This window comes from Uloborus diversus, chromosome 8 (assembly GCF_026930045.1).
Source record: "Uloborus diversus isolate 005 chromosome 8, Udiv.v.3.1, whole genome shotgun sequence".
NCBI classification, from domain to species: Eukaryota; Metazoa; Arthropoda; class Arachnida; order Araneae; family Uloboridae; genus Uloborus; species Uloborus diversus.
The window spans coordinates 102,831,757-102,844,856 of NC_072738.1; the positions used below are offsets into that span (position 1 = coordinate 102,831,757).

General features: G+C 33.2%; 1 protein-coding gene across 1 annotated transcript in view; it reads left to right on the forward strand.

The window, feature by feature from the left end:
- Positions 1-13,100, forward strand: part of LOC129228519 (uncharacterized) — a 53,150-nt gene that overhangs the window by 20,750 nt on the left and 19,300 nt on the right. The window contains exon 5 of the mRNA XM_054863199.1: positions 7,492-7,627. Coding sequence (XP_054719174.1) covers positions 7,492-7,627 — 136 coding nt within the window. The remainder of the gene's footprint in view (positions 1-7,491; positions 7,628-13,100) is intronic.

Here is a 13,100-nt window from a genome sequence, read left to right on the forward strand (position 1 = left end):
AATCGTTATCATTTATTTTAGTCTTTATCCTTTTCGAACGATACATTCAAATGGTCAGCTATACGTTAAATTAAGAAACTTTATCTAAAATTTGACAAATTAAGTTATAGCTAAATACTGAGTAAAATTAAGTACAAAAGACTAACCTTTTTGGGGTGAAATCCCTCAAGTACCAGCTGTCGCGATGTTATTCAAAAACAATGAATGAAATTGTAATAAGTGGATTGTTAATTATAACTCAATCTCACAAATTACAACTACACGCATGTTTTATTTGAAATCGCTGCATACGGCTGGCTGCCCATCGGCGAATCAACGCGGCTGTTGAAAAAAGCTACCCTCATCCTACAGCACTTCGGATCATCCACACACACCGATGCGAATTGAGGAAATGACTTTATCAATATTGCTATCTACCCCTTTACCGATAACAGATAACAAACCCCACGTGCGAGTATTATTCACCCCCTAGCCTACGTCTTTCAAGTGTCGTCACTGTTTCTGACCCATTAAAATTAGTTCACGTTTCTCAAATATCAAGCACATAGATCGACAATAGCCTGATGTCAGGTTTTCCAAACAAAATTTTAGATTTTAATTCGTAGTTTCGAATTAATTTCTTTTTCATTTCAAACTTATAAAAAAAATTTCCAGCTTGTAAGAATATTTCTTTCAAAAACAGATTTTTGATTCAAAACAGTATTTTTTCAAACTTGTAATATTTTTCTACTTATAAATATGAAATCAAATTTTTTTTTCCTTCAATCATATAAAATGTTTTAAAGAAATAATTTCTCATACTTGTAATATTTTTCTACTAATAAAAATAAAATCAATTTTTTTTTTCATAATTTAAAAAAATAAAATAAATTTCCTCAACTGACTCTTCAAGCACAATGATTTAATTAAATTTAAAACTCAATAACACTTTACTCTTAGTATTAATAACTCTTTGCACTCTAAGTATTAATTAACAGACACGCATTACAAATAATAATAATAATGTTTATGATACTTACAAATCATCCACTCAAGCTTTCAAATATCCATCTAGCATGTTATTGTTCATTCGTGTGAGGGAACTTGTTATTAAACTTTACTCATCAACCGAAATTATACGCGAAAATATCACATTTTTAGCACTTAATATAATCCTACAATTAACAAATTGGTTTTAACTTAGTTTTTATTTTTCTTAAATTCAATTACACACTAGGTAACATATCTATCGATGTATATTATTTCATGACAAATCACAAATAGGTGAGGGTCTTTTATCGATCATGTGACCAACTAAGTTAAGAAAGAGCGTTCTTATCTCATATGAGAATTTATAAGTCTTTAATATTTCTCTTTAATGTAAGTGTATTGATACGTACGAGTTTGTGTATGTGAATATAACTGTGTATTGTTTTCAAACCATTGACATGTTTAAGCTTTACGGTTCTAATTTTGACTTTCCACTTAGCATTAGTCGAAGTCCTTCGCATGTATTAAACTATAGAAATATCACAAAAATTATATTTTCATTCAGTCTTAATTACAAAACCATACAATAAGATGAAGACAACACCGATAGTATAAAGATTACTTACAAGAAAGTGCATATAAAAAATATATGTAAGTGTGATTTCAAAGTATAATCCATCAACCATATTCAACAACTAAATAAAAACACAAGTCACTTTTAAAATGATAAACACAATTTATTCACACACACAGTAAAAGACAATTGAATAAACTTACATCTTTAAGTAAAACTCTTCAAAACTTTCAAGCATATTTTTAACATCGATTACATCAAATAAATCAGACACATGACATTTTAAACATGGACTATCAACATTCAAAGTAACGAAGTCACGAGTCAAGTTTTCCCAATTAACATTAAAAAGAGCCTGTTCGAAAAAAGTGTCGAACTTTCGACCCCTTGTTAATGATTCACATTCATGCACTCTCATGTAAAAAATGAATCCATTTTTACAATCCACACATTCTTTTTTAGAAAGGTAGTTTATGTTGCATATGAGCTCATCAAATAGACACTTACGTAGAGAATCAGCCAATTTACCAACTTCTTGTGATGTATATGTGCTGATTTTATCACATCGACAATCACAGGGATATTTTTTCTCAATTTCCGAAAGGATGTACTCTTTTAGAGTATAAGTCATAAGTTGATCTTTGACACTACGTGAGATACAAGGGGATGCGTAACACAATTTGTCAATCTGGTTTTCCAAAAGTAGAACTCTATCAGGCATCAACTGGAACACTTCTCGTTTCAGTTTGAACAATCTTTGCACACTAACACAGATGTTACCATTCGCACTCTCGACGAATACACATAAGTCCTTTTTTTATAACAAAAGCGAAATCACGGTCTTCGATTAATTTTTGATTTATATTTTTACGTAGGCTTGAAATAAGTGATCTCCACACATCTGGTTCTAAGGAAATACCATCCTTAGTTGGTCGAAGAATACCATCTTTCCCACACGTATATCTTCTAATATGCACGCGTGTACGTTTCCGAAAAGTATTCACTAAAGTGAAAATACAATCACCCAAGTGTATCATATCATCAGGCTGTGGAGAAGCCTCAATGTTCATTTTCATGTTCGTTGCATCCATCTGTTCATCTTCAGGCTTCAAAGTTTCAGAATGATTTTCACCAACGTTACTCATTCTTGACTCTCATAGGATTAGGAGTCACAATACTAAAATAACTTCCTGTGAACTTAAAAAATAAATGAAACTAGGTTTTAACACTAGCGGGTGAAGAAAAATCCTAAGTACATAGAACAAAATTTCACGACGCCTTTCAAAGCTCAGAATCACTCTGAAAATGATTCTCCAAACATCCACTATAAACCAATGAATATTCACTTTAACCAATGAGAAGTGTACATAAGTCTCTTGCTACTGACGTCATAGAATATCACACGAACTTTTGAGCAGAGTTGAGCTGTTTTCCACAGTATTCAGATTTTTAGAAAATGCCAACACTTTGACTTCCAACTTCATCCTGATCTACTACGAGTAGTTTTAAGATGGTAGTAGGTTTTCACATCACATCGAATGCCGATGACGTTTTCGCATCTCATGCAAATTGACATGATCAATTACACGTGATTGACCATGTCATGCGCGAGATGCGAAACATCATCGACATTCGGTGGAAGGAAGGGAATTAAGGAAAAAAAAATTGATTTCATATTTATAAGTAGAAAAATATTACAAGTTTGAAAAAATACTGTTTTGAATCAAAAATCTGATTTTGAAAGAAATATTCTTACAAGCTGGAAATTTTTTTTATAAGTTTGAAATGAAAAAGAAATTAATTCGAAACTACGAATTAAAATCTAAAATTTTGTTTGGAAAACCTGACATCAGGCTATTGTCGATCTATGTGCTTGATATTTGAGAAACGTGAACTAATTTTAATGGGTCAGAAACAGTGACGACACTTGAAAGACGTAGGCTAGGGGGTGAATAATACTCGCACGTGGGGTTTGTTATCTGTTATCGGTAAAGGGGTAGATAGCAATATTGATAAAGTCATTTCCTCAATTCGCATCGGTGTGTGTGGATGATCCGAAGTGCTGTAGGATGAGGGTAGCTTTTTTCAACAGCCGCGTTGATTCGCCGATGGGCAGCCAGCCGTATGCAGCGATTTCAAATAAAACATGCGTGTAGTTGTAATTTGTGAGATTGAGTTATAATTAACAATCCACTTATTACAATTTCATTCATTGTTTTTGAATAACATCGCGACAGCTGGTACTTGAGGGATTTCACCCCAAAAAGGTTAGTCTTTTGTACTTAATTTTACTCAGTATTTAGCTATAACTTAATTTGTCAAATTTTAGATAAAGTTTCTTAATTTAACGTATAGCTGACCATTTGAATGCATCGTTCGAAAAGGATAAAGACTAAAATAAATGATAACGATTTTGTTAAAGAAATTAGTTGTTAAAGTAAAATATGTATTATCGAGAAAATTAAATAGACAAAGTGAATCTACTTCGTGAAAATTTTTGTTTTATTCTAACAAGAGTGCTTGTATGAAAAAAATAATAAAGTAAAATACTATGCGATGAAATGACTAAGTTAAATACTAATCAAAAAAATAATTAATAGAGTTGATTAAATAAAATGTGATAAATTAAATGAAACTCTTGAAAAGCTTATAAAGTGATGAAATGTAACTTGAGTGCGAAATTTGCTTACTGGAAAAAAATTAAATAAGTTGATTTTTTAAAATTCGTGAAAATTTGTTAATGATAAGTGTTAATTACTACTAAGAGTAAATTGATTGCAAGTTTTTAAATTAAATTAGTTGGATGAAAATTGTAGACATGATAATGTTTCGAAAAATTTGTGGGTTCGATTCCTGTCACTAATTGTGAAAAATTTCTAAGTTTAAAAATATCGGGAAAAAAAAACGATAAAGTAAAAACAAGCAAGAAAAATGATTAAGTTAAATACTAAGCGATAAAATGACTAAGTTAAATACTAATCAAAAACAATTAAATAAAATGTGATAAATTCAATAAAACTCTTGAAAAGCATATGTAGTGATAAAATGTAACTTGAGCGCGAAAATTGCTTACATGAAAAAATTATTTAAGATGATTTTTTAAATCCATGAAAATTTCTTAATAATAAGTGTTTATTAATGCTAAGAGTAAATTGATTGTAAGTTTTGAAATTAATTTCAGTAGAAGTTATTTTTCGGTGAGTCTGTCTATTTTTAAAATTTGTAGGATTGTAGACATGAAGTTTTGATACTCGACTTATAATTTTAACATTTCTTGGATTCTTCATTGATGTTTAACATTTTTATGTGATGTGTTTTATTTTACCGTAGGTAAAAATAATTAAATAAAACTGAAATTTATAAATTGTAATGAAAATTCTGTTAATGAAATTAGTTGGTTGTAAAGTAATATTTTGGAAAAGCTGTAATGAATGATAAATAGTAAAACGCAGTAAGTAAAATAGTAAAGTATGGTAAAGTAAAATAAAATATTATTGGGAAAATGAAATAGTCAAAGTGAATCTACTTCGTGAAAATTTGGTTTTATTCTAACAAGAGTGCTTGTATGAAAAAAAATAATAAAGTAAAATACTATGAGATGAAGTGACTAAGTTAAATACTAATCAAAAAATAAATGATAAATTAAATGAAACTCTTGAAAAGCATATGTAGTGATGAAATGTAACTTGAGTGCGAAATTTGCTTACTGGAAAAAATTAATTAAGTTGATTATTTTAAAATCCGTGAAAATTTGTTAATGATAAGTGTTAGTTACTACTAAGAGTAAATTGATTGCAAGTTTTAAAATTAAATTAGTTGGATGAATATTGTAGACCTGATAATGTTTCGAAAAATATCGGAAAAAAAACGATAAAGTAAAAACAAGCGAGAAAATGATCAAACTCTAAAATATACTAAAAAAAAAAAAAAAATCGAAATCACGAAAAAATAATCTAAGTCTGAAATGCTTGAAATTAGTTAAAGACTAAAAAGTAAGAAAATAGTTAAAGACTGAAAATAATTGAAAAACGCTAAAATAGTGAAAAAAAAAATAATCAAAGTTCTAAATGACAGGAAAAAACGTTAAAGTTCAAAATGTGTGAAAGAATATTTAAGTTAATTATTTCTTCGAAAATTTAACAAGTAAGAAAAAATATTTTGTTGTATGAAAGTCAAAAAAAAAATTTGATTTCATTTTTATTCGTAATGAAAAAAAAAAATTACGAGTAAGAAAAAACAGTTAAGAAAATTATTTCTTCGAAATTTTAACAACTTAGAAAAAATATTTTGTTGTATGAAAGTAAAAAAAAAAATTAGTTAAGAAAATTATTTCTTCGAAATTTTTACAAGTTAGAAAAATTATTTTGTAAATTTGACAAAGAAAAAAAAATTAGTTAAGAAAATTTAACAAGTTAGAAAAAATATTTTGTTATATAAAAGTAAAAAAAGAGAAAAAAAAACATATTTAAGATGATTTTAAAAAATTCCGTGAAAATTTGTTAATGATAAGTGTTAATTAATGCTAAGAGTAAATTGATTGCAAGTTTTGAAATTCATGCAAAGAATCAATGTTGTAAAAAAAAATGATAAAATTTGAAATGAATGAAAAGAAAATCAAAGTTTAAAATATATTTCAAGTCCACAAAGCATTGAAATAAATCTAAAATCTCAAATGGGTTGTATTTAAATAAATCTTTACTTAAGTGAAAAACATTGTTATTATGAAAAATAATAATAATGATGATAGTTTCAATTATGAGCTGAAATTTAGTTAATGATGTGTCTTGATTAGTACTAAAGAGTAAATTAATTGATGGTTTTAAAATTAATTAAATTGTAATATTCGTTGTCATGGTACAGATTCACATTAAGACTGAAAGAGTAATGGAAAATATAGCATAGTGGTTAGCATACGTTTTTGCTAACTCAAAGTTTGGGTGTTCGATTCCCGACACTCTGTAAAATAAAAATAATTAAATTCGCAGAAATATTCTAAGTCCAGAAAAAAATATTCAAAGTCCCGATAGATGGCGCCACGAACGTTCTTAAAAGTAAAAACATAGCAACAAGTGTTGCCACTCGAAAACTGGTGTTGCCATCCAAAAAGTAAAAAACGACAAAGTCCAAAAACGCGGCCGTGCGAAAATGTAGTCGTGCGAAAACCTTCGTATAAGGTTAGAAGAAAAAACGACAAAGTCCAAAAAGGCGCGAAAATATTCAAAAACGCAGGAAAAAACCCCGTCACCTTCTACGGGTTCTCGCGGCGGCCCTGGGAGGCGGCTATCAGGAGAAAGATCAACCCAAGGTCAGAGGGGGATTGAGAGGCGCAATCAGGGAGTTGGGAGGCGGCTATGAGCCGCAGAGCCGCCTCTTGCAGCAGAACTCTCATTTATATACTACTTACAGCTTTGTACGAATAGCTTTTACTATACCGCCTATATTTCTTATTCTTTCAGTTTCGAATTTTAATTTTATTGGCTGCTTTAGATTTAACCTAAATACAGAGATAGTAAGATTAACAGCAATTTTTGAACGTTGTAATCAAGAAATAATATGCTTTTTCATTTCGTACTTTTTCGCGTATAGCAGTAGCCGTTAGATTAAAAAAAACATTTTTTATGTTTTACATCATCATGTAGTACTTGTTTCCCTTCCTTATCTATTGTATACATGCAAACGATTGTTGCATGCAACTAAACATTAGCAAAAATGTTTGATAATAAGTAAATTCATTGCACATTACACGACCTTGAGACCAGCAATTTAAAGAATTGCATGCAATATACCGGCAGCTTGGTTATCACATCCAGAAAAGTCGGTATATTGCATGTAGTTCTGTCTTAGCCCTGGCTTCAGGGCGGCAACTCATTGCTTAACGTAAAGAGTTACTAAAGCTAAAAATAAAGCTTAAAAAGCATTGATTCTTTTTTTTTTTTTATCAGCTCCAGAATTACGAAGATAAGGCGAGAGATGATCGGGAATTAGTGAAAAATTTGGTGGCTCACCAAATGCAAATGAGGCACATGCTGGATCGTGAGGCGCATCTAGCCTCATTGCTCAAAAAGAGAGAGGACAAAGAAGGAGGTCAGACATTTTTTCACGTTTTAAACATTACTTTCTGAACGAAGTGTTGGTCCCTATAAAAATGATTTGATTAAAACAGCGCATGTATTCTGTGAACAAAGAAAACGATGCAGTGAAGAAAAACATTTTGTCTGTTTAGAAGGAAACACACACCTAGACCTAGACACCTTCAACATGCTTACATAATCACAGGGTCTTCTTTGCCTTGATACCATCTTGACATTTTCTGGGGTCGCAAATGGTTAGGAGTCAATACGCAGCGCTATTAGAAACAATAGCAGTAATAACACATGGGGTATTACTACAGCTAAAAATAAATAAATAAATAAATAAATTCGGAAAAATACACTTTTTCACTTTTGTTTTAAAAGTGTGATAGAAAGAAGATTACACATTCTGTTACAAATTCTGTAAATAGCAATTATTTTTATGATTAACTTGGTGTAATCTGGCTAAATTTGGCGTTTATTCCATTATCTTTCATCTAAAATTGTCTTAGTAGCGTAACCTGTAAATAATTTCTTGAAATGAATATACATCCCCCTTATATTCGAATGAAGTATATGGTTCCCCCATTTCTGAAAGATAAGATTTGTGAATGGAATAAAAAGAAAATAAGAGAAATCGGTAGAATGTAATCGAAATTTCTCAATGGAATATTGTGGTAACTTTTCAAGGATTTATAAATATCCTCCGCGGCATAAAAAGTAGTGATGTTCCGGATATCCGTATCCGTATCCGTATCCGCGGATATCCGAGGGAAAATAAAGATCTATCCGTATCCGTTACTTTTTTGACGGATCTTAAACGGATCATTTCTATTCTAAAATTTTTTAAATATTTGAATAAAAGACACTTAAATTCTGTTAAAATTAGGTTTTATTCCCTATTTAAATTATAACGTATCATTTCAGAGGCCAATTCGTACCCCCCCCCCCCTGTTGCAAAAAAGGAGGGGAAATAAGTTTTAAAAGTGTGTATCAGTGTGTCTTTTCGTGGCATCGTAGCTCCCAAACAGATGCACCGATTTTGATAGTTCATTTTTCGTTCAAAAGGTGACTTGATCGAAAGTGTTCTTAGCTTGGCCTCGTTTTTGTAGATTTTTAATTACCGGAGATATTAATTAAAAACCGATTTTACGTTTTTCACAATTATGGTAGTAAAAATTTACCCGTACGTTAAAAATGTTGGTCCTAATCGAGAGAACGAAGTTTTCTGCGTTTGATGTTTATTTGAAACTTCTAACTTATATACAGTAGGAGCAATAATCTTGTTAAGTAAATTTTAAATGCAATTCTAAGGCTTTATACGCGTGATTAGTAGCGATTTCATAGTCGGAAGATAAAGAGAAAAAGCTCAATGATTTAAAATTTTTACCTGCTGTCAGTTCATATTTGTTAACAAATGTGTGTTCTGACACGCGAAATTCATCTTAATATGAGGTCGGCTCTCTGGGACATGTTTTGTTTTTTTAATTTAATATTAGTTTTTATTAATGATTTGGGGTTTCTGTTATTCTTCATTTTTGTTTTTCTCAGCATCCTTTTAAAAAAGTGAGACTAAATTCTCTATTTACTGTTTGTAAAGGTGTTCCCGGCTCTGTATTTCGTTGGTCGGAGAAGTTCGTTGGAATGGGTCAGCGCTGCATTTATGCTGAAATAAAATGGGAAAAATTATTTCTAGCCTGTCCAATAGCAGCTTTACACTCTTGCTCCTGTATCCTACATCTACCGAGTAAGCTAAAAATAATTTTTCACATTCCATCTAAGCATTGATGCAGCGCTGACCCATTCCTTTCAACTCTCCCTCAATTTTAACGGAGATTTCCTTAAAGAGAAAATCATAGTCTTGATTATATTTTTACCGCAGTTGAAATTTTTTGGAGAAACTGCCATTATTCTGACGGGAATACCTTCAGTAACAAATTTTACACTTGGATAGTTGAATTGGGTAAAAAAAAAAAAAGATAAGCATCCGTATCCGCGGATCTTGACACTAATGATCCGTATCCGTATCCGTATCCGCGGATTTACTTTTTTAACGATCCGGCACATCACTAATAAAAAGTTAGTCTTGACTGAGCCGTCGTGCTGGAGAGTGTGTAGTGTATTAGCTGTGTTTTCTGAGGCCTTTGCGCTGTGTTTTTGCATATTTTGATGTGAATACGTGTGTTACCGATGAGTTTATGGTGTTAATTGATATTTGCCTAATTGCTATGGTTAATTTAGCAGTAGTTAACTACATTTCTTGTACATAGTTGTAAATAAATCTCCTGTGTTTTTCTCAAGAACTGTGTCGTCATTTAAAGAAAGTTTGAAGTTGGTATCGAACGCGTAACAATTGGCGCTCCAACGTGGGGCTTCTTCGGGACTTTCTTGGAATAACTGTGACCTTGGACATTTTTTCATAAAGACTTGTATTCGAACATGAGTTTATGGTGGTAACTCGTGCAATGGAGGAACAGATGAGGAAATTATTGGAAGCAATGAACTCCGTGAAAACTCAAATGAAGACTGATTTAACTGATAGCCTTAATGCTGTGAAAAGTGAATTGACTGAAAGTTTTACGGCAAATAAAGACCAACTAAAAAGTGATTAGGCTGCAAATCAAGAACAATTAAAAATGAATTGGAGACTAACCAAGAACAGTTAAATAGTAATTTAACTGATAGAATTACTACAAGTCAAGATGAAATGAAAAGTGACCTAACGTCGATGAAAACCATGATGGAGAATCAACTAACCGCCATGGGAGATAAAGTCGATGCTCTGGAAGAAAAATTTGATACTGCGGAAGAGCGCATCGCAATGTGGAAAATAAGTTGGAAGAAGAAGACAAGAAATTTACTTCATTTAAGGAAGAAATAATTAAGGACATGGAAAAGGATTGGCGACCGCGGAAAACAGCTCTGTACAGTTTGATCCTCCCCCATCGGTTGCTCGACCGTCCATTAAACTGGTCACATTTGATGGGAAAACCTCGTGGCAGGTTTACAAAACTCAGTTCGTGATAGTGGCGGAAGCGAATGAATGAGACTCGATTACAAAGGCCTGCCATCTTGCAGCATCCATGAAAACTGATGCAGCGAACATTCTACAGACTCTTCTGGACAGCCAGCGCCTAGATTTCGCCGCCCTCACATCTGCTTTGGAGCTTCGCTTCGGTGAGAAGTGCCAGAAAGATTTCAGTCGACTCCACTTGAAATCCCGTTTCCAGAAAACAGGAGAATCCCTGCAAGAGCTAGCGGCGGACGTCGAGAGATTGTCTCCTCTGGCCTTTTGCGACTGTCCTGCAATGTTCGAGGCAACCTGGTACTTTACTACATCGACGGAGTTCGAGATCCAGAAATTCAGAAGGCTGTACGGATGTCAAAGACCTGAATTGGCTGTTGTGTATGCGAATCTGCGGCGTGAAGACTGATGATCCTGATCTGGTGTCGTCACGGTTTGCTGAACTTGAGAAGAAATTGCAGGAACCCTCAAAAGGATTCCGGCTCCCAAGGACCAAAATCGACAACCACTGTAGTGCTAGAGATGTGGTGGCGAGGGTCACTTACGAAGAAACTGTGAAGCTCGCCAAGAAACCAGAGGGAAGAGCACTTCTCCCTCTCATGTCCAGAAAAACTAAGCCATGGCAATCTCGCGGGGCGGAGGTTGCCAAATTGGAATGAGCCCCATTTTAAAGTTTTCCAGATATCAACGACGAGTGGCGGCAGTAATGGATTGTTCGGTTACGCATATGTAAACGAATTTCCCTGGAGCTGATTATTGACACTGGAGCCAATGCTACCATCATTAGAACAGATGTGGCTCGTCAATTTGAACTCAACATTCTATGGACGCCGCCCTGCGTTACACTCCAAACTGTGATAGGTGACAAGATCGAGATTGAAGGTAAAGTGAACTCAGAAATTGTGTTTAGAAATGCCAATTACTATCATACGGCCTTCGTTGCTGATGTCGCGGATCCTTTCATTCTCGGATTGGACTTTTTAAAGAAATATGACTTCACTCTCGACTTCAAGACTAATGAGCTACATTTGATGAGAGAAGACATAGCCGTTTCCAAGCAGAAAATGATGTGAAATCTGCTCATCAAATAATAGCCCAAACAGATTTATCGATTCCCCTCAAGGTTAGAATCATTAATACCTGGCTCCATTGAAGAAAGCAATAGTTTTCGATTTGGACTCATTGAATACCCCAACTTAAGCAATAACCCAAAAGGAGTACTTGTGGCTTGTGGGGATGCTTGTGGACCTGTCTAAGGATGTAATTCCGGTGAGAGTCGCCAACGTAAGTGAAATGCCAAGGAATATTCGGAAAGGTGAAGTGTTGGCAACTTGTACTCCAGTAAACTGCATCATTAGACGAATCAATTCCCCCTAGACTGTGTCTTCTGAGTCCCTGTCGTCGAAGTTAATTGGGAGTGCGCCATTATCGAAAGATGAAAGAACTGTTGCGGAACAATTGGTGAACGACTTAAGCATCTGTTTTCATCTATATCGGAGGATGTTGGCCGTACGAATTTAACGCAACACAGGATCCACACCGGAGAACATCCCCCTATTAAGCAGCATCCAAGACGACTACCGTTCGCCAAGAAAAAAAAGGTGGTTCGAAAGAAAGATGGCTCCACCAGATTTTGTGTCGATTACCAACGACTAAATGAAATCACCAAGAAAGAGTTTCCCACTTCCTCGGATAGCCGACACATTGGACACTCTTTCCGGACAGTCCCTGGACTTGAAGAGCGGCTACTGGCAGGTTGAGATACACCCTGATGACCGAGAAAAGACGGCGTTTGTGACTGGACAAGGCTTATGGCAGAAGTGATGCCCTACATCCTCTGCAATGCACCAGCTACGTTCGAGCGCCTTATGGAGACAGTGTTAAGAGGACTCTCCTACGAATCCTGTCTGGTCTACTTAGACAATATCATCATCGTGGGTCGGGTTATATTTCTTTGAAACCATAACGTGCATACTTACTTCTTAATCAATAATTTATTTTCAAAATTTAAAAATATTGCCTACTTTTTTTAAAAATTCAAAAAATTAAAGAAAATTTCAATTTTTTCAAATTTTTAAGGCTTTTTTATTTTTGCACTAATTAAAAAACATTTTTTTCCCTAAACGATCACTATAATCATCTCTAAAAATCTGTGCAGTCTTTGCTTATGAGTTTATTAGAAAATTTTCTGTGATTAATTATGTAAAAAAATCAAATAAAAAAAAAATTGGTTTTTAAAGGTTTAACATGCTTTAAACATTTGAGTAATTAATAAAATGCTTATCCAATGCACAGTTTTGTCAAACATGTTATCCCAATTGCAAAAAGTATTACTTTAAAGCTGTATCTTTAATAGAAAAAAATCCTTAGGGATTCTAATGACATGAAAACACAAAAATACCATCATCGAAAAAAGCAGTTTAAAGTTTTTCTTTTACATAAGAACATATAGTGAGCATGA